The sequence below is a fragment of the Bos mutus genome, chromosome 20 (genome assembly GCF_027580195.1).
Source record: "Bos mutus isolate GX-2022 chromosome 20, NWIPB_WYAK_1.1, whole genome shotgun sequence".
Taxonomy (NCBI): domain Eukaryota; kingdom Metazoa; phylum Chordata; class Mammalia; order Artiodactyla; family Bovidae; genus Bos; species Bos mutus.
Window position 1 is genome coordinate 37125360 of NC_091636.1, and position 26756 is coordinate 37152115.

Sequence of the window (26756 nt, forward strand, 5' to 3'; positions counted from 1 at the left end):
TCACTTTAGTAGGAGAACAACATCCATAGAATAGGATTCTAAAGAAAGAAAAATATCTAAGGAATTTTGCTTTAAGTTGTAAATTCCTAAATAATCTCTTCATTCTATTCTGACAGCAAAAAAAAAAAGGACATCGATGTTCACAGTTGTTTAAATTCAGTTACTTAATGTCTCTTCACATAAAAGGAATTAGTTCATTTGTTTAAAATAAAAGTTAAAAAGTTAACAATAGTGTCTTTGTTTTTGGTTTAATTTTTAATCACCTACATAGTATTAACTCTCATGCCACTCAGTCACTATGGGTAATAATAGGTTTTTGTTCATAAAAACATTGGAAACAAATCATTACTTAATACGTAGAATTTATTGGGCAGAAAAATTTTAATGAGGTACAGCTGAGATAATGCACAGAACTCAACCCCACCCCAACAAAAAAAAAAGAAATTTCTGGTTGTTTGACTCTGCACTCCTACAACATATCATATGAATTTACGCCTTACTTGAACAAAGTCATAACCAAAACTAAAGACTATTTCAAAAGCTTTCTTACCTGTTAAATCCACACCAACTACTTTCTTGTTATGTCAGATTTTATAAACTAGCCCTGCTTCAAAGCTGTAGGCTGTTATCTATTTTACACCCACTTAAACTAGCTGGAAATTAACAACAGAAAAAAATAGTAATTGGGGGAACATAGATGAAAACATTTCTTGAAGTTATTTTCCTATAGCTGCTTTTATGAAACCTTACATCTTACAAAATGCTTGTTTTACAAAGAAAGGATGTCATCTATTCACCATCAACCCTTCCTTCTCATATGTCTTCTCCCCTTTATTTATTCAGGTAGGATAAGGACTAACATTGTGAGCAGTTTTTACACAGGGACTAAGTTAAAATTGCCTACCAAAGGAATGAGTCCCTAAAATATTGCACTACACTAATTAAACCTGCCAACAAAGGTCTAGTCAAAGCTATGGTTTTTCCAGTAGTCCCATATAGATGTGAGAGTTGGACCATAAGGAAAGCTGACTGCTGAAGAATTGATGTTTTTGAACTGTGGTGTTGGAGAAGACTCTTGAGAGTCCCTTGGACAGCAGGGAGATCAAACCAATCAGTCCTAAAGAAATCAGTCCTGAATGTTCCTTGGAAGGACTGATGCAAAAGCTGAAGCTCCAACACTTTGGCCACCTGATGCGAAGATCTGACTCATTGGAAAAGACCCTGATGCTGGGAAAGACTGAAAGCAAGAGGAGAAGGGGACGACAGAGGATGAGATGGCTAGATGGTATCACCGACTCGATGGACATGAGTTTGAGCATGCTCTGGGAGTTGGTGATGGACAGGGAAGCCTGGTGTGCTGCAGTCCATGGGGTCGCAAAGAGTTAGACATGACTGAGCGACTGAACTGAACTAAACCTCAAGTGAATGACAATGTTCTTAAGAAACTTAAGCGTTCAGGGTAAAATAGGCTCCTGACATCTGTGACAAACTCCAAAAGATTACCAAACGTGGCATCCAAAATAAATATCACTAAGAAATCAGATTAAGTGGGGCTATCAAATTTTCTTGTTTGAAGGGCAGTTTCAGTTACCATTTCCCTAAATGCTTTTTTAAGTGTGTAATAATTTCTATATGCAAACCATGTTTCTTCAGTTTCGATTTTTAATGATTGTTTCATCTTCTCTGATCCTTATTTTTACATTTATCCCTTTCATGTAAGACCTTTAAACAAAAACATACTACCATTTCTTAATGGGTCCTTAGGATGAAAGAGAAATTAAGGTCTTATTATTAGTTCACTAATTTTGTTACTTTCACACTTATGCCAGTAAACCAAAGAAAATAATAATGTGTCATTCAAAATCTAAAATCTTTACACACTTTGTGTTATTTATGACACCAGCAACAATTATTGTCATAGTCTCTTTAAAAATCAATGTCAGAGTAGAATGTTAACCAAACTTACGGTCTGTAAGACTAGCAATCCCCGCAAGAGTAGTGATGGGGACATGGGGCATATCCCCATTCATCCTGAAGTTCTGGAATGGTGTTGCCTATGAAAGTACTTAGTTCAGGTGCCAGCTGTCATTACTTCCCATTTCCCAAACACTGCAACAAAAAACAGATAATTATTTGTAACAATGTCAAATATATTACTACTAGGGAAATGCTTAAAAAATAAAATGTTCTGCTTTTTGCATGCTCAAGCTATACATAACAGTAACAGCCATCATGCATGTATTATTTACTGTATGTTCACACTGCAAAATGCTTTGTATGCAACAACACATTTAGTCCTCACAACAATGAAGTAAGGTAGGTACTCTTTTTTTTCCTGCATTTTACTGACGAGAAAATTAATTTACAAGGAATTTCAAGTAATGTGTGGAGCAAAGGTCAGAACCTAAACAATGTGGCTGTATTACTGGACAGGGACACTTAATTTTGACAAACACTATTTTCTTTTCCACATCATATATGCATAAAAATTTATCTTCAACTTGCCTTCCTGGTAAATAATGTGACCATTATTAAAAGATGAGTCTTCAAACAATAAAGGCTGGAGAGGGTGTGGAGAAAAGAGAACCCTCTTGCACTGTTGGTGGGAATGTAAATTGATACAGCCACTATAGAAGACAGTAAGGAGATTCCTTAAAAAACTAGGAATAAAACCACCAGATGACCCAGCAATCCCATTCCTAGGCATATACCCTGAGGAAACCAAAATTGAAAAAGACACATGTACCCCAATGTTAACTGCAGCACTATTTACAATAGCTAGAACATGAAAGCAATCTGGATGTCCATTGACAGATGAATGGATAAAGCTGTGGTACATATACACAATGGAATATTAGTCATAAAAAGGAACACATTTGAGTCAGTTCTAATAAGGTGGATGCACCAAGAGCCTATCATTCAGAGTGAAGTCAGAAAGAGAAAAGTATTGCATAATAATGCATATATATAGAATCTAATAAGATGGTATCGATGAATTTACTTGCAGGGCAGCAGTGGAGAAACAGACATAGAGAACAGACTTATGGACATGGTGAGAGGGGAGGAGAGGGTGAGATGTCTGGACAGAGTAACATGGAAACTCACATTACCATATGCAAAATAGATAGCCAATGGGAATTTGCTGTATGTCTCATGGAACTTAAACAGGGGCTCTGAATCAACCTAGAAGGGTGAGATGGGGAGGGAGGTACAAGAGGGAGGGGACATAGGTACACCTATGGCTGATTCCATGTTGATGTTTGACAGAAAACAACAAAATTCTGTAAAGCAATTATCCTTGAATTAAAAAATAAATTTTGAAAAAGATGTGTCTTCATTAAATAGCTTCATAAACAGCAAACAGAGTCTGCTCTACATCAATTATCTAAGACATAGTGCTGAAATAGAAAGCTGAATTGTAATTTTTAAACAGTTTAAATACTTCTCTTTTTTTTTTAAGAGAAGCTAGTCAGTAACTTTCAGGAGAACCTCTGAGTTTTTTCGTTTATAATCTTCAGAACAGTGTAATGATGTAACATTAATAATTCCCCTTATTCATACATCTTAATTCAATTTTAAAAAGTTTTTTCTTAAAAATAGTGAAAGTATATAAGTAGGTAAAAATAAGAATTTTCTTTTTCCTCACTTTGATTATAAATATACTGACAAAAGTTCCTAAAACACATATGTACGTTTTAACAGTAATAAAGTAAGCATCCATGAAACCACTCTAACGCTCTGCTGCTGCTGCTAAGTTGCTTCAGTCATGTCCGACTCTGTGCGACCCCATAGACTGCAGCCCACCAGGCTCCTCCGTCCCTGGGATTCTCCAGGCCAAGAGTACTGGAGTGGGTTGCCATTTCCTTCTCCAATGCATGAAAGTGAAAAGTGAAAGCGAAGTTGCTCAGTCATGTCTGACTCTTAGCGACCCCATGGACTGCAGCCCACCAGGCTCCTCTGTCCATGGAACTCCCCAGGCAAGAATACTGGAGTGGGCTGCCACTTCCTTCTCCAGGGGACTTTCTTGACTCAGGGATTGAACCCATGTATGTTACGGCAGGGGGATTCTGTACTTTCTTTACCGTCTGAACCAACCGGGGGAAAGCCAGGGACGCTCCTGAACTCAGGTGTTTCTAATCTTATCTCACATTATCAACCATTATATGAAGGACATCAAACTGGGAGGTATCTACAATGCTATGACAGAAAAGACAAACCAGTAAAAAAGGTAAATGAAATGTTCCTCAGAGAAGCAAAACATTTAAGGTCTCACAGCTTGTAAACTGACCTACAAAAGTTTGGATTTCTAGTTCAATGTTCTTTATGCTATGCTGTCTTACAGGATTGTATTATTTTGAATAAACCAACATTTTATGTGTGTGGACTATTTAGCTAATTAGCACTTTTCCTTCCTTGGTAATACTAATTTCTCCTTTTCTTTAGTGAGGAAGGTGGGAGGGAGGGCTTAAAACTATTATATTTTTATTGTCTCAGTTTATATTACATTTAATAGAATACGCTGCCTCAAATTCTTTTGGGAAATAGGTAGAATATAAATCCTAAGCAGCTAGGTAAGTAAATACCTAAATCTATGTTGTACTATATATAGTACAATATAACTTAAGATTGATTCCTTTATCACAAGATGATTTCCTATACAATGGGATCAGAAATGCAAAAATCAAACAATGGTCATTTTATTTCCTCTAAATGAGGCTGAGGTCTTAAGGAACTATAACATTTAGATGTAGGTCTCAACTTTAGACCATAATACACTTGATAATATATAATCAATTGAATCTAAAATGTAAGAGAAAAATGTTTTAATGTTAAATCATTGAACAGTCCACAAGAGGGCACACTTTGAACTACTACAAAATTTTTAAATTCACATTTTTTTTTTCCACTAGTCCAAAGACTGGCCAGATTCTTCTGAAATAATCATTCACCACCACTAGAAAGCAACAGATTCTGAAGTTTGTAAAAATTTTTTTAACACATATAAGCAATTTTTGGGTGCATATGAAATATAAGAAAAGCCTGAATACATGAAGACCTCTACAGTAATATTAAGTGATAAAAGCAAGTAATAGGTTTATCATTCATCTTCATCCTATTAGTTATTTGCGATTTGTCTGCCCTTAGAATCTTTTCAAAAAACTCTGGTTACTCTGATTTTTTTGTTTTTTTCTTTTTAAGCTTTACAAATTGTATTAGTTTTGCCAAATATCAAAATGAATCCTCCACAGGTATACATGTGTTCCCCATCCTGAACCCTCCTCCCTCCTCCCTCCCCATACCATTCCTCTGGGTCGTCCCAGTGCACTAACCCCAAGCATCCAGTATGGTGCATCGAACCTGGACTGGCAACTTGTTTCATACATGATATTATACATGTTTCAATGCCATTCTCCCAAATCTTCCCACCCTCTCCCTCTGCAACAGAGTCCATAAGACTGTTCTATACATCAGTGTCTCTTTTGCTGTCTCGTACACAGGGTTATTGTTAGCATCTTTTGATGCCACAGTAAGTTTAATAAATATCTATCAGCTCATACAGATACAAAGACATTTTCTTGTGATAAAAACTCTTAAGACCTACTTGCTTAACAACTTTCATATATAACATACAGCAGTGTTTAATTATGTTTATCATGTTACACATGACATCTTTAGTACTTAATCTTGTAACTGGAAGTTTGTATCTTTTGACTCCCTTCAATTTCCTAACCCCCTCCCCCCCAGCGCAATCCCAGCCTCTCTCTGATAACCACAAATCTGATCTTCTTCTCTGAGTTTGCTTGTTTTTGAAGCATAACTGATCTACAGCACTGTTGGTTCCTAGCATACAACATAATGATTTGGTATTTGTATACATTTCAAAATGATCAATGTAGGAAGTCTAGTTGCCATCTGCCACCATACAAAGGTATTACATTATTATTTACTCTATTCCCCACACTGTACATTTCATCCCTGTGCTTCATCTATTTGGTAACTGGAAGTTTGTACCTCTTAATCTTTCTCACCTATTGCACTAATCCCCCCACCCATCTCCCCTCTGGCAACTACCTGTTTGTTCTCTGCATCTATAACTGTTTCTGCTTTCTTATGTTTGTTTACATGTTTTGCTTTTAGATTCCACATTTAAGTGAAATCATATGGTATCTGTTTTTACCTGACTTACTTCATTTAGAATAATACCCTCTAGGTCCATATGCATTGTTGCAAATGACAAGATTTCATCTACTTGCATGTTATCACCCATAAAAAAGAATATGTGTATATACATATATGTGAACAGGTACATATCTAGACTACATCATTTTTATCCATTCACCTATCAATGGGCACTCAGGTTCCTTTCATATCCTGGTTATTGTAAATAATGTGATGAACACACAGTATATGTATCTTTTCAAATTAGTGTTTTTGCTTTCTTCAGAGAATACCCAGAAGTGGAATTGTTTTGTATGGCACTTCTGTTTTTAATTTTTTGTGGAACCTCTATACTGTTTTCCACAGTGGCTGCACATTTACATTCCCACAAACAGTTCGTGAGAGTTCTTTTATTTGTTGACTTTTTGATAATAGTCATTTTGAAAGGTGTGAGGTGATATCTCACTGTGATTTTGAATTGCATTTCTCTGATGATTAGTGATGCTGAGTATCTTTTCATGTGCCTGTTAATTATCTTTAAGTCTTCTTTGGGAAAATACCTATCCAGGTCCTCTGTCTGGCTATTTTGATCCTAATATGACAAGTCCCTAGAAACAATGAATTCTTTAAGACAACTCAGTAGGAGAACAAATATGTTTCAGGTACTTTAGGAAATTATTCCACAGCTTAAGATCATTACTTAAAGTACTGAAAACAATAACTGAGAAAGAGTACATGCACGCTTGTGCTTAGTCGCTTCAGTTGTGTCCGACCCTCTCCGACCCTATGGACCATGGTTTGCCAGGCTCCTCTGTCCGTGAGATTCTCCAGGCAAGAATACTGGAGTGAGTTGCCATTTCCTTCTCCAAAGAGTACATAAAGATGTACAAAAAAAAAATCATGATTGCTCATGTATAATGCACATTAATAATGTCTCTTCTGTGCTAACCCATTCAAAGGTCATTTCCAACAACCTTCTTCTCTCTCCTGTGTCAATTTTCCCTCTTATTGGATCATTCCAATGAGCATATAAACATCTATATGCTGATAACTGCTGCTGCTGCTGCTAAGTCGCTTCAGTCGTGTCCGACTCTCTGCGACCCCATAGACAGCAACCCACCAGGCTCCGCCGTCCCTGGGATTCTCCAGGCAAGAACACTGGAGTGGGCTGCCACTCCCTTCTCCATGATAACTGCTACTATTCCCCAAAAACCCAAATTAAAAAAAACCCTTGTCTCCTATATCCTCCATCAAACTGCTTCATTTTCTGCTTCCTTTCACAGCAAAATACTTCAGTTTTCCATATTCACCTCTAATTCTTCTACTTTCTCTTGAGACCACCCTGGGTTTTTATTCTCATCATTCCACTGAAAGTCTTACCATGGTTAGTAATGGCATGAATCTACATTGTTAAGTGCAATGGACAAAACTCCTATTCAATTATTTGACCCAGCATTCAACAGAGCTGATTAATCTTCTGTTTGCACAATTCTGTTTTCCAGAACAACATATTCTTTTGGTTTTTCCTCACAGGACAGGCCACTCCTGAATCCTATATTGGTTCCTTCTCATCTTCCTGTTCTACCTATGCTGTTAATCTCATCTGATCTCAAGATTTTAAAATAGCACCTGTATGCTGATAACTCTAAAATTTGTATCTCCTACTGTGACTTCTCCCCACATACAATACACTCAATCCAACTACCTACTCAGTATCTCTGCTTTGAAAAAGCTGGCTTGAAACTCAACCTTAAAAAAACTAAGATCATGGCATTGGGTCCCATCACTTCATAGCAATAGATGGGAGGAAAGTGGAAACAGTGACAGATTTTATTTTCCTGGGCTCCAAAATCACTACAGACAGTGACTGCAGCCATGAAATTAAATGATGCCTGCTCCTTAGAAGAAAGCCATGACAAACAGTGTATTAAAAGCCAGAGACATCACTTTGCTGAAAAAGGTCCATATAGTCAAATACATGATTTTTTCCATAGTCATGTATGGACGTGAGAGTAAGACCATAAAGAAAGAAGGCTGAGCACCAAAGAATTGTTGCCTTCAAACGGTGGTGTTGGAGAAAACTCTAGAGTCCCCTGGACTGCAAGATCAAACCAGTCAATACTAAAGGAAATCAACCCTGACTATAAATAAGAAGGACTGATGCTGAAGCTCCAATACTTTGGCCACCTGATGCAAAGAGCCGACTCACTGGAAAAGACTCTGATGTGGGGAAAATTGAAGGCAAAACGAGAAGGACAGGATGAGATGGCTGGATGGCATCACCAACTCAATGGACACGACTTTGAGCAAATTCCAGGAGATAGTGAAGGATACAAGAGTTTGGTGTGCTACAGTCCATGGGGCTGCAAACAGTTGGAGTTGAGCGACTGAAGAACGACAAGTGCAGGTCTAGAGTAGAGGCTGGCAATCTTATTACTGACTTCTGAGAGCATCAATTATATACTTTAGATAAATGTTCTTTATTAGATACTATCTGCAAATATTGTATCCTTCTCGTTTGCCTTTTCATTCTCTTAACAATATCTTTTGAACTTTTTATGAAGTCCAACTTAGCAGTATGTTTTTTTATGATGGTGGTGGTGGGATGCGACTACAAAGAGACATGCAGAAAGTTTTTGATGTGAAAATGTTCTGTATCATGGAGGGATGTTGGTTATATGAGTATACCCAAGATTTCTATTTTTCAATATATATATTACCAAATTCCAAAATACTACAGAAGTAATAATACTGCTACTAATAATTTAGCAGTGGTTACAGAATGGAAGGAGGTACAGATGAAATTAAAAGGACAGCATGTTGATTACTGTTGAAGCTGAGTGATGGACATTAGGCATTCATTATACTCTTCTGTTTACCTTTCAGGTCCTTAAAGTCTTCCATAATAAACAGCCTGTTTCATATGTACCTTGCTTTTTCTTTTTTAAAATTTCTTTGGAGTAATTTAAAATGTGTTAACTTCCACATTTTATTTTAATTAAGGGAAATTTTTTGTTGGGTACAAAATATCATCTCATACTTAGGATTAAGTAAAGCCTTTCATTTAACAGACCTATTACTGCGAAACCATGTGATATGAAGTGAATGTTTCTATCTCCCCCGCAACCCCATTTGTATATGGAACCCTATTCCCAGTATGATGGTATCAATATTTGAAAGTGGGGCTCATGAGAGGTGATTAGGTCACGAGGGTGAAATTCTCACCAATAGGATTAATGCCCCTAGGAAAGAGACTTCAAAGAGCTCCTCTGATCCTTCCACCATGTGAAGACACAGCAAGAATATGGCCATCTATGAACCAGAAAGTGGGTTCTCACAAGATACTGAATCTGCCAGGACCTTTATTTTGGACTTCCCAGCCTCCAGAACTGTAAGAAATAAATTTCTGCTGTTTATAAGCCAGTCTACGGCTTGTAACAGTCTACGGCTGCTGTTGTTGTTTAAGTTGCTAAATCATCTCCGACTCTTTGTGACCCCATGGACTGCAGCATGCCAGGCTTCCCTGTCCTTCACTATCTCATGGAGTTTGCTCAAGTTCATGTCCACCAAGTCGGTGATGCTATTCTTTTATAAGAGACTGAATGGTAAGACATCATGTTTCCCTCAGGCTTTATTTCTGTAATTGGTATTAAAAAAATAAAAGAATTTAAGATATAATAATTAAATAGTATAATTTATGAATGTGAAAGAACTATATTGGGATAATTTTCAGGAAAAATAACCTTGTAAAAAGTCAATTAAGACTAGTAACTAACAACTCCTTACTAAGGAGCTAAACATCAAAATTATTTTAAATAGTCTTTCTCATAGGAAAAGAAATAATAAAAACAGAGAAAAGCAATTTCTTACCCACATTATCTATAGTGCTTAGTCGCTCAGTCGTTTCTGACTCTTTGTGACCCTCATGGGCTGTAGCCTGCCAGGAAGCCACCAAGGAAGCCCACATTATCTACAGTAACCTTTTTAATAATTTCCACTAGATCCTTCCCACTATGCTATTTTATAGGATGTAAATATATAAAATTTAGGGCTTCCCTGGTCGCTCAGATGGTAAAGAATTTGCCTGCAACGCAGGAGACCTGGGTTTGATCCCTGCGTTGGAAAGATCCCCTGGAGAAAGGAATGGCTGGCTACCCACTCCAGTATTCTTCTCTGGAGAATTCCATGGACTGAGGTTAAGCATGTTATTTTTAAAATTTAATACGCTAATATTCAATGAACTAATCATAAAATGCAGATTTTCATAACATCAAATGGCATATCCTTTCTATACATAAAATGAAAAAAATATTTAGTTGTTTAAATTCTGTCATTATTGGTAAATCTTTTATTAAGAAAAATGGGTTTCTAAATTTTAAGTGAAGTTTCTGATTTATATGATTAGTCCCACAAAAGTAAAGTTACTATGAAACACAGATTATTAAAAAGAAAATAAAACATTAACTATATCCTGAGCTAGAAGGTTAATAGGAATACAAAATGTAAAAAGATAAAATGATCCTGTGTGTTATAAAGCAGCAGCCCCCAACCTTTTTTGGCAACAGGGACCGGTTTCCTGGAAGACAGTTCTTCCACGGGCTGGGAGTGAGGGGGTGGTTTTGGGATGATTCATGCACATTACATTTATTGTGCACTTTACTTATATTACTATTGTATCAGCTCATGTCAGATCATCAAGCATTAGACCCTGAAGGTTGGGGACCCCTGTTATAGAGGACTTTCATGGTTGTTTACAAAATCTAGGAAAACTGATGGGGATAGGGGAGGTGTGCAGAAAAGAGGGATATAAAAAAATAGTTTTCTCAAATAATATTTTGACACAAGTCAGTATCACAAATAAACACAAAAGCAAACTAAACTTAAAATGGAACTGAAACACTTTCAATTTCAATCAGAATACTGAATTGCCTGGAGTTGAGGAAGCTGTTTGGCTTCTCTTTACCAGTACTTGATAGCTGATAATAATCACATATGCTTATCAGCAGGTAATGAAATTTCTAAGTGACTCATCTCCTTTTACTTGATGATCTGATTTCTTGATTTTTAAAACATTATATCTTATGTATTCACCATCATGCATCTAGCATCTACTACTTAGAATAGGATCTGACAGTGGGTTGTGAACATAATGTGGTTTAAAAAAAAAAAAAAAAAAAAACAAAAAACCACCCCAAACATGGTTAATACCCTCATAGAGCTTAGAGAATCCATTAGTAGTGATATTATGAATAATCACCATGTAACAGATGATCACATATTGTGATAAACTTCACAACAATAATAATGGATGATATTTAGCATCTACTATACGCCTGGAATTGTTCTAAGGGATTTACATGTTTAATTTCATATTAACTTACATTTAGTTCATCTTTACATATTTGAATTCAGTTAATCCTTATCCTATTTAACAGGTAGTATTATTAATTTAAGATAATAAAACCTGGGGCATATAAAGGTAAGTAATTTGTCCAAGGTCTGATTCCAGAGTCCCTGATCTTAGTATTTTAGAGTCCTTACTCTTTTCTAAATGAAAAGAACCGGGTACTTTGAGAGACAAAAAGACTGCAACCAAGTTTATAGTGAAGGGTGGACAGTAACAATGTCTCATTTAGGAAGTCTCATTAATATGAGTTAGACAGGCAAAAGGCAAAGAAGAAATGGGGACAGGGTGGGGGCGGTGACTAGCATGCTCAAGTCCGTACAGAAGGACAGAGCCTAGCACAAAGGAAAAGGGGAGTATGTTGCTGTACACAATGATGGACTGATACAAGACTAAGGAGAAAAGGTACATATAAATTAGATCATACCTAGCCTAACAGGGCAGGGCAAAGCGTTTTTGATGTCGAATCATGCCACTTAAAAAAAAAAAAAGACCCTGATGCTGGACAAGATTAAAGGCAGGAGGAGAAAGGGATGACAGAGGATGAGATGGTAGGATGGGATCACCGACTTGATGGACTTGAGTTTGAGCAAGCTCCGGGAGTTGGTGATGGACAGGGAAGCCTGGCGTGTTACATACGGTCCATGGGGTTGCAAAGAGTCAGACACGACTGAGCAACTGAACTGAACTGGCCATTTACAAACATATCTTAGTTACTGAATACAGCAACTGTAGTTCCTTAATTTTTTGAATCCATTTCTCTGTTTTCATAGAGACTCTATATACTCCTGAAAGATACTAACTTGAATTCAGTTCACTGTGTTTACAAAATTAGGCATGGATTTAAAAGACTAGAAGGAAAAATGGTTTGTCACAAATACAGTTTTCCAATAGTTCTGTCAAATGTGAGAGAACTGGGCCATAAAAAAGGCTGAATGCTGAAGAATTGATACTTTCAAATTTTGGTGCTGGAGACTCTTGAGAATCCCTTGGACAGCAAGGAGATCAAACCAGTCAGTCCTAAAGGAAATCAACCCTGAATATTCACTGGAAGGACTGATGCTGAAGCTGAGGCTCTAATATTTTGGCCACCTAATAAGAAGAGCTGCATTGGAAAAGACCCTGATACTGGGAAAGACTGAGGGGAGTAGAAGAAGGTGACAGGATGAGATGGTTGGATGGCAGCACCAATTCAATGGACATGAGTTTGAGCAAACTCTGGAAGATAGTGAAAGACAGAGGAGCCTTGTGTGCTGCAGTCCATGGGGTCGCAAAGAGTTGGACATGACTTGCAGACTGAGCAACAACAACAAAGTATGAAAATTACTGCCTCAGAATAAACTTTAAAACATAAAACTGAATGCTAAGTTTAAAAAAACAAAACAAAAAGTAAAACCAAAAAATGTTTCTTGTGTGAAATAAACTTATGTTCATGCAAAAACCTACACATCAATGTTTATAGCAGCATTATCTGTAATAGCCAAAAACAGGAAATAACCCAAATGACCTTCAATGCATGAATGGCTAAACAAGTTGGTCAATCTACACGACAGAATGCTGCTGCTGATAAATCACTTCAGTCGTGTCCAACTCTGCGACCCCATAGACAGCAGCCCACCAGGCTCCCCAGTCCCTTGGATTCTCCAGGCAAGAACATGGAGTGGGTTGCCATTTCCTTTTCCAATGCATGAAAGGGAAAAGTGAAAGTGAAGTCGCTCAGTCATGTCTGACTCTTAGCAACCCCATGGACTGCAGCCCACCAGGCTCCTCCGTCCATGGGATTTTCCAGGCAAGAGTACTGGAGTGGGGTGCCATTGTCTTTTCTGCCATAGAATGCTACTTAGCAAATAAAAATGTACCACCTATTCATAACATAACAACTTGGATGAATCTCAAGGAAATTATACTGAGTGAAAAATGCCAATCTCAAAAATATATACTGTATGATTCCATTCATGGGATACTCTTGACATACCAACATGAGGATGAAAGGCTGATCAGTGGCTGCCAGAACTTGGAGATGGGGAGTGCAGGTGTGACTATGAAGTGACAGTACAAGGAAGTGGTTCTTGTGAAGAACAGTTCTCTATATTGAGTACGGTGGTGGTTACATATAACTACTTGTCTGTGTGCTTGTGCTCAGTCCCTCAGTCAAACTACATTTATGATAAACTATATAGAAACACACACAAAGTGCATGCATAGCTGGCTAAATCTGAATAAACTGGATTGTACAAATGCCAATTTCCTGGTTTTGAAATTACAATACAACGTTACTTTTGTTGGAGGTTGGATTAGTAAGGGTATACATGATATCCCCATACTTTTTTTTTTTTTGCAACTTCCTATGAATCTGCAATTATTTCAAAATAAAGAATCATTAAAAGCCAATTAGTCTGTGGGTTCTAGTTCATTCACTTTATGGGCTTTTATTATTGAACCAAGTTAAAAGTTCTAATAGCTGATTTAGAAATTTTGCAAAGCAATTTACAGGCATAAAGTTGTTGTTTTTTTTTTTTAGTTTTTCCTGCAGGCTTCTTTTTTAAAAAATTTTCTTAGTTGAAGAGATAACTTTGAGTTTTGATATAACTTCAAGCTTACAAAAAGTTAACAGAGTTACACAAAACTGCTATCCAAGTACAAGAAACTGCCATAACTTTTACCCAGATTCACCCACTGCTTACCTTTTGCCCTGTCTGCTTTGCCTTTCACATCCCTTTCTCCTCCCTGTCCTCCTCTGTGTGTGTGTTTCCCCCTGAACTATTTCAGAGCAAGTTGGAGATATCAGAGTCCATTTCTCTCAATCCTTAATTATGTATTTCCTGGAAAAGTCAGTTTTCATTTCAATCCCAAACCAGTCAATCCTAAAGAAAATCAACCCTGAGTATTCACTGGAAGGATTGATGCTGAAGCTGAAGCTCCAATACTGTGGCCAGCTGATCAGAAGAGCTGACTCGCTGGAAATGACCCTGACGTTGGGAAAGGTTGAGGGCAGGAGGAGAAGCGGGCAACAGAGGATGAGAGAGTTGGATGGCATCACCAACTAAATGGATGTGAGTTTGAGCAGACTCCAGGAGATACTGAAAGACAGGGAGGGAAGCCTGGCATGCTGCAGTTCATGGGATCGCAGAGAGTCAGTCACAACTGAGCAACAACAAATGTACTTCATAAGAGCAAGAACATTTTCTTAGATAACAAGAAGCCAATGGAAAAAACCATGAAATTTAACATTTATAAAATAATATTTAATCCCAGGTCCCTATTCTATCCACTGTCCCAATAATGTTCTTTTTTAACTGTTTTTTCCCCTTGGTTCAGGAACCAACCTAGAATCAAATATAACATTCAGCTGTCATGACTTTAAGTCTTCTTGAATTTAGATTGCTTCCCTGTAGTTTCTTTGCATTTATTGACTTGTTTGTATAATCCATGGATTTGGAATTCCAGCGGTATGTTTTTAGTAGGTATTATCATAGACTCCTAATGAATTATAACAGGAAGCATCTGATACCAGTTTTTTGCTAATTTGATGATGTTAACTTTGACCACTTGATTAATGCAGTTTAAGCCATGTTCTCCGTTATTAAGTTACCCATCTGCAGTTTGTGGAAAGAGGCTTGTGTAAGGGAGACTACTAAATACCTAATTCCCACTGAACCTATACTACTTAATTTTAATATCATCAATGATTTTCTATCAATGTTTTATTTCAGGGCATTCTACTGTAACGGGACAATTCCCTTCCTCCCTATTCATTCATGTGAGTATGGACTGGGCAATTTCTTTTTTACTGAATGAGCTGCAATCTATTATTATTCATTTATTTTGAAGCTCAAAATTTTCCCAGATTGGCCAGGGGCAGCTTCTCCAAGCTGACTTTCTTGTCCTTCTGTTATGTCCTTTCACTCTTTAAGAGATTCCTTACTTTCCAGTGCAATAAGATATGCCAACCTCATCTCATACCTTTCCTATCCCAACAGTGGAAACCAGCCTTTTCTTCAGAGGTGCTCTGATTCTATTTAGTGGAGAATATTATTCAGAGACAGCATTAGTTATGCTATTACTGGTATATCATTGTAAGCCAAGCACATTAAACGAAAAAATAGAGAATCAAGAGAAAATAAGTAAAACATGAGTTGCAAACCAATGTAAATGTGAAAAACAATTTATAAATTCCAGAATCACACGATTTCATAGGCGAAAAATATCTCTGGGAAACAAACATCTATTTTATAGGCAAGAAAATCAAGACCTAGTGATAGTAGGTATGTTGAATATGGTCACAGAATAAATTACTAGCTAAAGTCAGCGAATTCTCAATTTGATGTTCACCAACTTTTGCTCTTATACTATATATTCAACAAATATTTACTGAGTGCCTACAACATGCAATGCACTGTTGGAGCTAGGGATACAGCAGTGCACAAAACAGACAATTCCTGTGTGGCCTCATAGAGCTTAATTTTCCATATGAAAAGGTGCTTTAGTTCATTAGTCTTTAAGAAAATAAGATAGTAAGATATATTTAAGGTTAAAAAGTAATCAACTGTTGCAATGACAGCACAGTAAACAACAGGAATGCTCACACAATGCTGGCGGGAGTATACAAAATGGGTACACATACTCTGGAGAAGGGACATTATCTGTTGGGTGATTACCCTAGGCCCTGTAATTTCACTCCTTGGTATAGCTGACTCATTGGAAAAGACTCTGATGCTGGAAGGCATTGGGGACAGGAGGAGAAGGGGACGACAGAGGATGAGATGGCTGGATGGCATCACCGACTCGATGGACTTGAGTTTGAGTGAACTCCGGGAGTTGGTGATGGACAGGGAGGCCTGGCGTGCTGCGATTCACGGGGTCCTAAAGAGTTGGACACGACTGAGCGACTGAACTGAAAACTAAATAGCTTAAAGCTCTCAATCTCCTCCTAGAACCAGCAGGTCAGGCTAGATATGGTCTTCAGAGATGGCAGAGGCAGAAAAAGTGCAAGCACAATCTTACAAACGTTTTTTCAAACCTTTGGTCATGTCACTGGCAGGAACTACACAGTCACTTGGGAAAGAGCCTGGATGCAGGCAGGGGTGAAGGCCTGGAGCTATTAATACAATCTATCATATCCACCCATTCCAAGATGTTTCAGAGATGGAACTGATATTTTAACAACAATCCCCTGCAAGGTGATTTTGATGCTTGTTAAAGTCTGAAAACCAACAGGCACCAGAGATTGCTGGGTCTTATGCCCAGAGTTTCTAATTTAGTAAACCTTGAGTAATAGCCAAGGATTTAGCATTTCTAATAATTTCCCAATGATGCTAATGCTACTGACCCTAGGGCCACAGTGGTAACTACTGGGCTAGAAGACAGGGAAAACCTTCTGAGGAAGATGTCACCTGTAATGAATTTTGAAAGCTTGGTATTGATGAAGAGTGGAAACGGTGCTGCGGGCAGAAGGAAAAGCAAGTGCAAAGGGAGAAAGCTGTGAAACTGCATGACGCGCATGTGGACTGAGGGAGGTTAAACAGACAAAAGCCAGATTATAAAAGAGCCTATGTGCTAGGTTAAGGAGTCCAAATTTGACTGACTGCTATAGGCAGTCATAGAAACACTTTATATTAAGAAAATTATATGAACAGATTTTGATATTAGAGCATGATCTATAGCAGCGCTGTGGAAGAGAAGGTGCTAAACTTGTAGAAAGGTACTAGAAGGAAGGAAGAACATTAGGTAGGAAATAGACTACCACTTGAACAAAGAGAAAGCAAGGTTAATAGCAAGAAAAGGGCAAATATACAGAAAGAGATTAATCTGGCGACAACTTGGATGTGGAGAGAGACGGAATCCAGGACCACTTTCAGGTTCTAGCTTGGGTAACTAAAGGTGCAACACGCACATATACATACATTCATAAACATAGATATCACATTGTGTGTTGTTTCATAAGGATCTGAAACAGTTTACCAGAAGAATACATAGGTTGAAAAATAAATCAAGTGAAGGATTCTGAACAAAGGACATACTGGGATAAAGAAAATAAATAAAAACAGTACAGAGTAAAGCACAGTACAATGCGCCCCAAAACTCCCAAGAGTTGGCCTTCAAATGTGGCTTAAGTTTCCTAGTTAGGAATGAAAAGAAGCGAATACATAGTGTCTTTAAAAGTGAAGCAACTGACCAGGACAAGTACAGCTTTTCCAAGACACTGTGATCTGAGGGAAATTGCATCAGTGAGTTCACATAAAGAAGGTTCTGGATGATATAACGAAGAAAGTCCTTGAAGGCATCCCTAAAAAAAACCTCCCCAAATGTTTTGAGCTACTTTGCTATTTTTTTTAAATCACATCCATTTAAAAGGACAATTCAATAAAAACAAATCTACAAGGGGCCAAAATAATGCAATCCATCCACAGATCTCTAATAGAACAGTTCTATCAAAGAGTAAAATTGTAAATATTCAGAGGAATGGATGGACAGAACGTTGCCACTGAACAGTCCTCCATTAATTTTTCTCAGAACTGGACTTTTCAAAAACTGAAATGGTCCAGAGTACATGTTTGAAATGGAATACAAACATGCAGTATTACTAAGGGTAGCAATATATGTTTTATTAGCCAACCAATCTAGGCAAGGAAAATGAAGAGAGGTAACTTTACGAAGTTTAAGGAGTTTACTCAAAATATGTTCTACATAGAAACCACAGGGAGGTTAGAATCTCCTTCGGAAAAAAGTCTGATGCTGCTCTAACACATGGATCATGCTGCCAAATTTCTACTAACAACAGATTATGCAAAATGTTATTACAATTTTCAGAATATGAAAGCCAGAAAGTTAATAAAACATCTTGTGTGTGTGCTCAGTCGTGTACGACTCTTTGCAATCCCATGTACTCCAGCCCACCAGGCTCCTTTTACTCTCGGCGGTATTGTCTATACTATTTAACACGTCATAAATTCTCTGTTACAGAAGTCTTTCTCTCTCTCCCTCCTTCTCCCTCTCTAAATACACTTTCACCCACTGCCCCACTAAATACACTTGGCCCCACCTTGGACACACACTTACTAGACTGCCTACTAGTAGGCAGTGTATGTATATAAACTGAGGTATAGAGGGAGAGAACAAAATATGTATTGACTAGTTGCTAAGTATGTGCTGGGCACTGTGCCTGTTGCTTTACATTCTCCGCCCCCCCCTTTTTTTCATTTGATCTTCATAATAACTCAATGAATAGGTCTCATTTTAAAGATGAGAACAAACGTAAATGAAGAGCACAAAGTACAAAAATTAATTAAGATGTAGACTCAGTATTCAAAAACAATTTGTCATCATTTAAATCATTCAGATATAAAAGCTATAAAATGGCGCTTAAACACACAAGAAGAATATGTTCAGCCTTACCGTTACTACAAGAATTAAAACTATACTGAGAGCAAGTTTCTGAATTCCAGCCAACCTGGTAAATGAGAAATGTTAACACACCATTATGGATGCTGTTGAGAAACAAGTACTCTCATACACTGCTGGCTAGAATGCAAAATGTAGTTTAATTTGGCATATATATCAAAACTACATGGGCTTCCCAGGTGGCGCTAGTGGTGAAGAACCTGCCTGCCAATGCAGGAGAACAAAGAGACAATGGTTCAAACCCTGGGTTGGGAAGATCCCCTGGAAGAGGAAATGGCAACCCACTCCAGTATTCTTGCCTGGAAAACCCCATGGACAGAGAAGCCTGGTGGGCTACAGTCCATGGAGGTCACAAAGAGTCGGACACGACTAAAGTGACTTAGCACAGCACACACATATACATTTACATAAACTTTTGACTCAGTAATCCCACTTCTAGAAGCTGACCCTCCACAAATATGTAGAACATATGCAAAATGTTATTCATTACACCGTTATTTCCAATATAAAAACATGAAAACAATCTAATGTCTCAGCACAGGAATCTGACTGTACAGTACATCCATACCATGGAATATTATACAGTAGTTTAAAAGAATGAGAACTATGAACTGAAACAAGAGTAATTCCTAGGAAAAACCAAGTGAAAAAAAAAACAAGGTACAAAATAAACGTATACAGAATGCAATCTCTCCTGAATGAAGCAGAAATGAGAATATATATAGGTACTGTTTAACCATAAAAAGAAATCAGGAAAGATAAAGTTGAAAGTAATGTAATCATTAGCCCTTAGGGAAGGTGGGAATGGGATTGTAGTGAGGCTCTTGAGTATACCTTCCCAATACCTTCCCTACTGGGTTGACTTTGGAACCATGTAAATGTTACATTCAGAAATCAGTATTAAATCAAATATTTAAAAAGGCAAACTCTAAAATCAAACACAAGCAGCATAACTATATTATCAAATAATATAATCATCAGTCCTGAATATTCATTCATCAGTCCTGAATATTCATGGAAGGACTGATGCTGAAGCTGAAACTCCAATACTTTGGCCACCTGATGCAAAGAACTGACTCATTTGAAAAGACCCTGATGCTGGGAAATATTGAAGGCAGGAGGAGAAGGGTACAACAGAGGATGAGATGGTTGGATGGCATCACTGACTCAATGGACATGAGTATGAGTAAACTCCGGGAGTTGGTGATGGACAGGGAGGCCTGGCGTGCTACAGTCCATGGGGTCACAAAGAGTTGGACACAACTGAGTGACTGAACTGAACTGAATAACATCATCACACACACAAAAATTTAACCAAGTAATTCTCACCACAGGACTCTGACTGTATAAAATTATTGAGTGTGGTGGGTTGAATTGTAAGGGCTCCTCCAAAATATGTCCACCTAAATCAATGAATGTGACCTCATTTGGGAAAGGGTCTTTCAAATGTAAGAATCTCAAGATAAGATCATCCTGAATTTAGGGTGGACCCCAAATCCAATGAACGTGTTCTTATGAAAGACAGAAATGGGAGACACACTGACACACACAGTGAAGAAGGCCGAGTGAAGATGACGGCAGAGACTAGAGTTATGCAGCCACAAACCACGCGATGGCTGGAGCCACAAGAAGCTGGAAGAGAGGCAAAGGATTCTTACCCAGAGCCCCTGCAGGGAGAATGAAACTGTTAACACCTTGATTTTAGACTTATGGCCCCTAGAACTGAGAGAGAATAAAATCCTGTTGTTTCAAGCCACCAAAATTATTGTAATTTTTTTACAGCAGCCCATGTAAACTAATACACTGAGATATATTCTAAGGACAGAAAAGATTAAAGAGAACTCTTAAAACTTGCCCAGTGTGTTTTATTTTGTCAGTGGTGTTGATATAGGAAATCAAATACAATATATTCTTAGAAGTCAAGTGAAGAACACCTTTCACTGTGTCACTATTGAAATCTGAGAACTGTTTTTATTATTTATTTCCATAAGGAACCTCAAAAAAAAATCTACAAACTTAATTCCAAAGTCCCTTTCCTCATTTTTAGTTTATTTCTATTTCTATTTTCCTCTGTTCCAACATAAACTGTCCATTCTTGCCATATTGATCTTTTCACTGATTCCAAAATATGCTTATCCTCAAACCTTGCATGAATACATTTCCTTATACTGTTTTTTTTCCTTTCTATACCAAAAAAACTCTACCTATTCTCCAAGCCCCACCTCTTCTTTGAAACCATCCTCTACTACTGTGCTTCATAATCTTTTTCTTTAATGAACTCGTGTGTTACATGTATCTAAGTAAGGACCTGTCCATGCATCAGTTCAGTTCAGGCGCTCACTCGTGTCTAACTCTTCACGACCCCATGGACTGCAGCATGCCAGGCCTCCCTGTCCATCACCAATTCCCAGAGTTGACTCAAACTCACGTCCATTGAATCGGTGATGCCATCCAACCATCTCATGCTCTGTCGTCCCCTTCTCCTCCTGACTTCAATCTTTCCAAGCGTCAGGGTCTTTTCTAATGAGTCAGTTCTTCACATCAGGTAGCCAAAGTATTGGAGTTTCAGCTTCAGCATCAGTCCTTCCAATGAACAATCAGGACTGATCTCCTTTAGGATGGACTGGTTGGACCTCCTTGCAGTCCATAGGACTCTCAAGAGTCTTCTCCAACACCACAGTTCAAAAGCATCAATTCTTCGGCGCTCAGCTCTCTTTATAGTCCAACTCTCACATCCATACACGACTACTGGAAAAACCATAGCCTTGAGGAGACAGACGTTTGTTGGCAAAGTAATGTCTCCGCTTTTTAATATGCTGTCTAGGTTAGTCATAACTTTCCTTCCAAGGAGTAAGCATCTGTTAATTTCATGGCTGCAATCACCATCAGCAGTGATTTTGGAGCCCTCAAAAATAAAGTCAGCCACTGTTTCCACTGTTTCCCCATTTACTGCCATGAAGTGATGGGACCAGATGCCATGATCTTCGTTTTCTGAACGTTGAGCTTTAAGCCAACTTTTTCACTCTCTTCTTTCACTTTCATCAAGAGGCTCTTCAGTTCTTCTTCGCTTTCTGCCATAAGGGTGGTGTCATCTGCACATCTGAGGTTACTGATATTTCTCCCGGCAATCTTGATTTCAGCTTGTGCTTCCTACAGCCCAGCGTTTCTCATGATGTACTCTGCAGGTAAATTAAATAAGCAGGGTGACAATATATAGCTTTGACGTACTCCTTTTTCAATTTGGAACAAGTCAATTGTTCCATGTCCAGTTCTAACTGTCGCTTCGTGACCTGCATACAGATTTCTCAGGAGGCAGGTCAGGTGGTCTGGTCTGGTATTCCCATCTCTTGAAGAATTTTCCACAGTTCATTGTGATCCACACAGCCAAAGGCTTTGGCATAGTCAATAAAGCAGAAGTAGATGTTTTTCTGGAACTCTCTTGCTTTTTCCATGATCCAGCAGATGTTGGCAATTTGATCTCTGCCTTTTCTAAAACCAGCCTGAACATCTGGAAGTTCACAGTTCACGTATTGCTGAAGCCTGGCTTGGAGAGTTTTGAGCATCACTTTACTAGCATGTGAGATGAGTGCAAATGTGCAGTAGTTTGAGCATTCTTTGGCATTGCCTTTCTTTGGGATTGGAATGAAAACTGACCTTTTCCAGTCCTGTCGCCACTGCTGAGTTTTCCAAATTTGCTGGCATATTGAGTGCAGCACTTTCACAGCATCACCTTTTAGGATTTGAAATAGCTCAACTGGAACTCCATCACCTCCACTAGCTTTGTTCGTAGTGATACTTCCTAAGGCCCAATTGAGTTCACATTCCAGGATGTCTGGCTTTAGGTGAGTGATCACACCATCATGATTATCTGGGTCATGAAGATCTTTTTTGTACAGTTCTTCTGTGTATTCTTGCCACCTCTTCTTAATATCTTCTGTTTCCGTTAGGTCCATACCACTTCTGTCCTCTATTGAGCCCATGTTTGCATGAAATATTCCCGTGGTATCTCTAATTTTCTTGAAGAGATCTCTAGTCTTTTCTATTCTATTGTTTTCCTCTATTTCTTTGCACTGATCGCTGAAGAAGGCTTTCTTATCCCTCCTTGCTACTCTTTGGAACTCTACATTCAAATGAGTATATCCTTCCTTTTTTCCTTTGCTTTCTGCTTCTCTTCTTTTCACAGCTATTTGTAAGGCCTCCTCAGACAGCCATTTTGCCTTTTTGCATTTCTTTTTCTTGGGGATGGTCTTGATCCCTATCTCCTGTACAATGTCACAAACCTCCGTCCATAGTTCATATTTAGGGTGATGACATCAAGGATTCATAACTGAACATAATCAGATGATCTTAAAACAATGATCTTCATATGTTAGGCTTATTAGCAGCCTCATATTTGCTTTTATTGGTAAGAGAACCAAATTTTAAGGGAAACCTACAGTTAAATGCTAGAATACTTTTTCCTGCTTTCAGTATTGTATTAAGGAAAATAGAAAAATTAGTGTTTACATAAATTGGTAATTTAATATCCTTGGAAAAATACAGGGGCTTCCCTGGTGGTCCAGAAGCTAGGACTCCACACTCTCAATGCAAGGGGCCCAGGTTTGATCCATGGTTAGGAAACTAGATTCCACATGTCTCAATGCAAGATCCTGCATGCTGCAACAAAGACTTGGTGCAGCTAAATAAATAAATAAATAATTTTAAGTCTTTGGAAAAATCTAGATCAAAACTCAAAACAGCTCTATGTTTTTTATTTTCACAATGCCACAATTTTGCAGTGTGATAAAGCATAATTTATTCTATTAAAAAAAGAAGCTAGTAATATTACTAGTTTCTTACTTATCAAACATTAATGCTATAGTGCTGATGAGGGCACAAAGAAAGTTAAAAAAAATCAAATCCACTTGGTATCTTATCTATGCTGAATTAAATGAACTCTGGTAATTTTCACTAATGATTTCTGAAACCACAACTAAAATATGCTCAGCCTTAGATTTAATTATTACATTAAAAAATTAAATCCTTTAACAAAAATTACCATTAAGTTGCTACTAAAAACAAACATCTACTTTCAGCAAGTGATGGGGCTCCTAAATTTACAAGCCTCCTTTTTCTTCTTGAAATTAAGAGATTAAGTTCTCCTAGACTAAAGCTCAGATATATCTCTACTGCTATCGATTAGACATCAGCCAACACTGGGTAAGTTTTAAGTAAGTACTGTTATTCAACGAGTCATGTCCAACTCTTTGCAATCTCATAGACTGTAGCCCGCCAGGCTCCTATGTCCATGGAATTCTCCAAGTAAGAATACTGGAGTGGGTAGCCATTCCCTCCTCCAGGGGATCTTAGTGACTCAGAGACTGAACTGGGGTCTCTAGCATTGCAGGAAGATTCTTTTCGTCTGAGCCACCAGGGAAGATATGTAAATGTTTCAAATTAAATATTATAATTTCCATAAGATACTTTTGATTAAATAGAATCAGAGAACTTCAAGGTAGAGGAAAAATTAAGCATTACTAGTCCAGCTTGCTTATTGTACATAAGAAACAGGAATGCTACATATTTACAAAATATGGGGAGCAACAGTTTGGAGAAATATTACTATAGCTGTTGTAATGGAGAAACGGAATTTATTACAACTACGAAACTCATATAATAGCAAAACTAAATAAAGCCTCTGATAACAGCTTTAGATATAAATTCTATTAAATACTGACACATATAGTTACCTATCACAAAAAATACACTAGAACAATATCATAACTTAGAAATATAAAATAAAATAGGGAGAGGACCTGAATAGACATTTTTCCAAATAAGACACACAGATAGTCAAAAGGCATAAGAAAAGATGCTCAACATCACTAATCATCAGAGAAATGCAAATCAAAATGACAATGAGATATAACGTCACACCTGTTAGATCTAATATCAACAAAAAGACCGTAAGTAACAGACTGGCAGGGATGTGGAGGAAGGGTAACTCCTGTGCATAGTTGGTGGAAATGAAAACTGGTGGAACCAGTGGGGAAAACATCATGAAGCATCCTCAAAAAACTAGAACTACCATATGATCCAGCAATTCCAATCCTGGGTATAGATATAAAGAAAACAAACACTAATTCGAAAAGATATAGGCACCCCAATGTATCTAAGAGCATTATTTATAATAGCCATAAGCAGTCTTAAGTGTCCATCAACAGATAAATGGATATTTTGCCATTTGCAACAATGTGGATGGACTTGGAAGGTATTATTATGCTTAAGTAAAGTCAAACAGAGAAAGACACATATTATGTGATATGACTTACTTAAAAAAATAAACTTGAATATAACAAAAAAGAAGGAGATTCACAGATACAGAGAAAAAACTAGTGTTTACCAATGGAGAGAGGGAAGAGGGGAGGGGCATGATAGAGGTGGGATTAAGAGGTACAAAGCACTATGAATAAAATAAATAAGCTATAAGGATAGCATAGCACAGGGAACACAGCCAGTATTTTATAATAACTATAAATGGAGTACAACCTTTAAAACTTGTGAATCACTATGTTACGCATATGAAACTTATAAACTACACCTCAAAACAAACAAAAGAATAAAACATTAAAATGCGAGACAAAAAAGAATTATCAATGTATTAAAAAATATGATTATTCAGAAAGAACTTTAATTTAGTACTACCATTCTAGACAAGTGTAATTTAAAGTTTTCATTTTCCAGTACTCTATTGGGGTAAAAATTCAGCTATAAAGGTAAACTGTGATAAGCTGAGATGCATATTTTAACCCATAGAGCAACTTCTAAAAAATAACTTGTAAAAGTGGCAAAAAAAAAAAAAAAAAAGAGAGGAATTTAAATGGTACACTAAAATAATATTCAACACAAAAGAAGGCAGTTTTCATTCCAGTCCCAAAGAAGGGAAATGCCAAGAATGTTCAACATGCTAAGTAGCTTAAGTTGTGTGCGAGCCTATGGATTGTAGCCTGTTAGGTTCCTCTGTCCAAGGGATTCTCCAGGCAAGAATACTGGAGTGGGTTTCCATTTCCATCTACAGGGGATCTTCCCAACCCAAGGACTGAACGCCTATCTCTTAAGTATCCTGGATTGGCAGATGGGTTCTGTTCAAACTATCACACAATTGCATTCATTTTACATGCTAGCAAGGTTATGCTCAAAATCCTTCAACCTAGGCTTCAACAGTACGTGAACCAAGAACTTCCAGATGTACAAGCTTAATTTAGAAAAGCCAGAGGAATCAGAGATCAAACTGCAAATATCCTTTCAGTTCAGTTCAGTCGCTCAGTCGTGTCTCACTCTTTGTAACCTCAAGGACTGTAGCACACCAGGCTTCCCTGTCCATCACCAACTAACAAGAGTTTACTCAAACCCATGTCCACTGAGTCCGTGATGCCATCCAACCATCTCATCCTCTGTCATCCCCTTCTCCTCCTGCCTTCAATCTTCCCCAGCATCAGAGTCTTTTCCAATGAGTCAGTTCTTCATATTAGGTGGCCAGAGTACTGAGTTTCAGCTTCAACATCAGTCCTTCCAATGAATAGTCAGGACTGATTTCCTTTATTGACTGGTTGGACCTCCTTGCAGTCCAAAGGACTCTCAAGAGTCTTCTCCAACACCACAGTTCAAAAGCATCAATTCTTCATTGCTCAGCTTTCTTTATAGTCCAACTCTCATATCCATACATGACTACTGGAAAAACCATAGCTTTGACTAGATGGACCTTTGTTGGCAAGGTAACGTCTCTGCTTTTTAATATGCTGTCTAGGTTGGT

The 26756-nt window shown here is 37.7% G+C and overlaps 1 protein-coding gene across 3 annotated transcripts in view; it reads right to left on the minus strand.

The window, feature by feature from the left end:
• The window catches only part of NIPBL (NIPBL cohesin loading factor), a 206014-nt gene that overhangs the window by 113991 nt on the left and 65267 nt on the right, over positions 1-26756 (minus strand). For all 3 annotated transcript variants that reach the window (XM_070357633.1, XM_014481879.2, XM_070357631.1), the window contains exon 2: positions 1967-2109. In XM_070357633.1, coding sequence (XP_070213734.1) covers positions 1967-2030 — 64 coding nt within the window. In that variant the 5' untranslated portion in view covers positions 2031-2109. The remainder of the gene's footprint in view (positions 1-1966; positions 2110-26756) is intronic.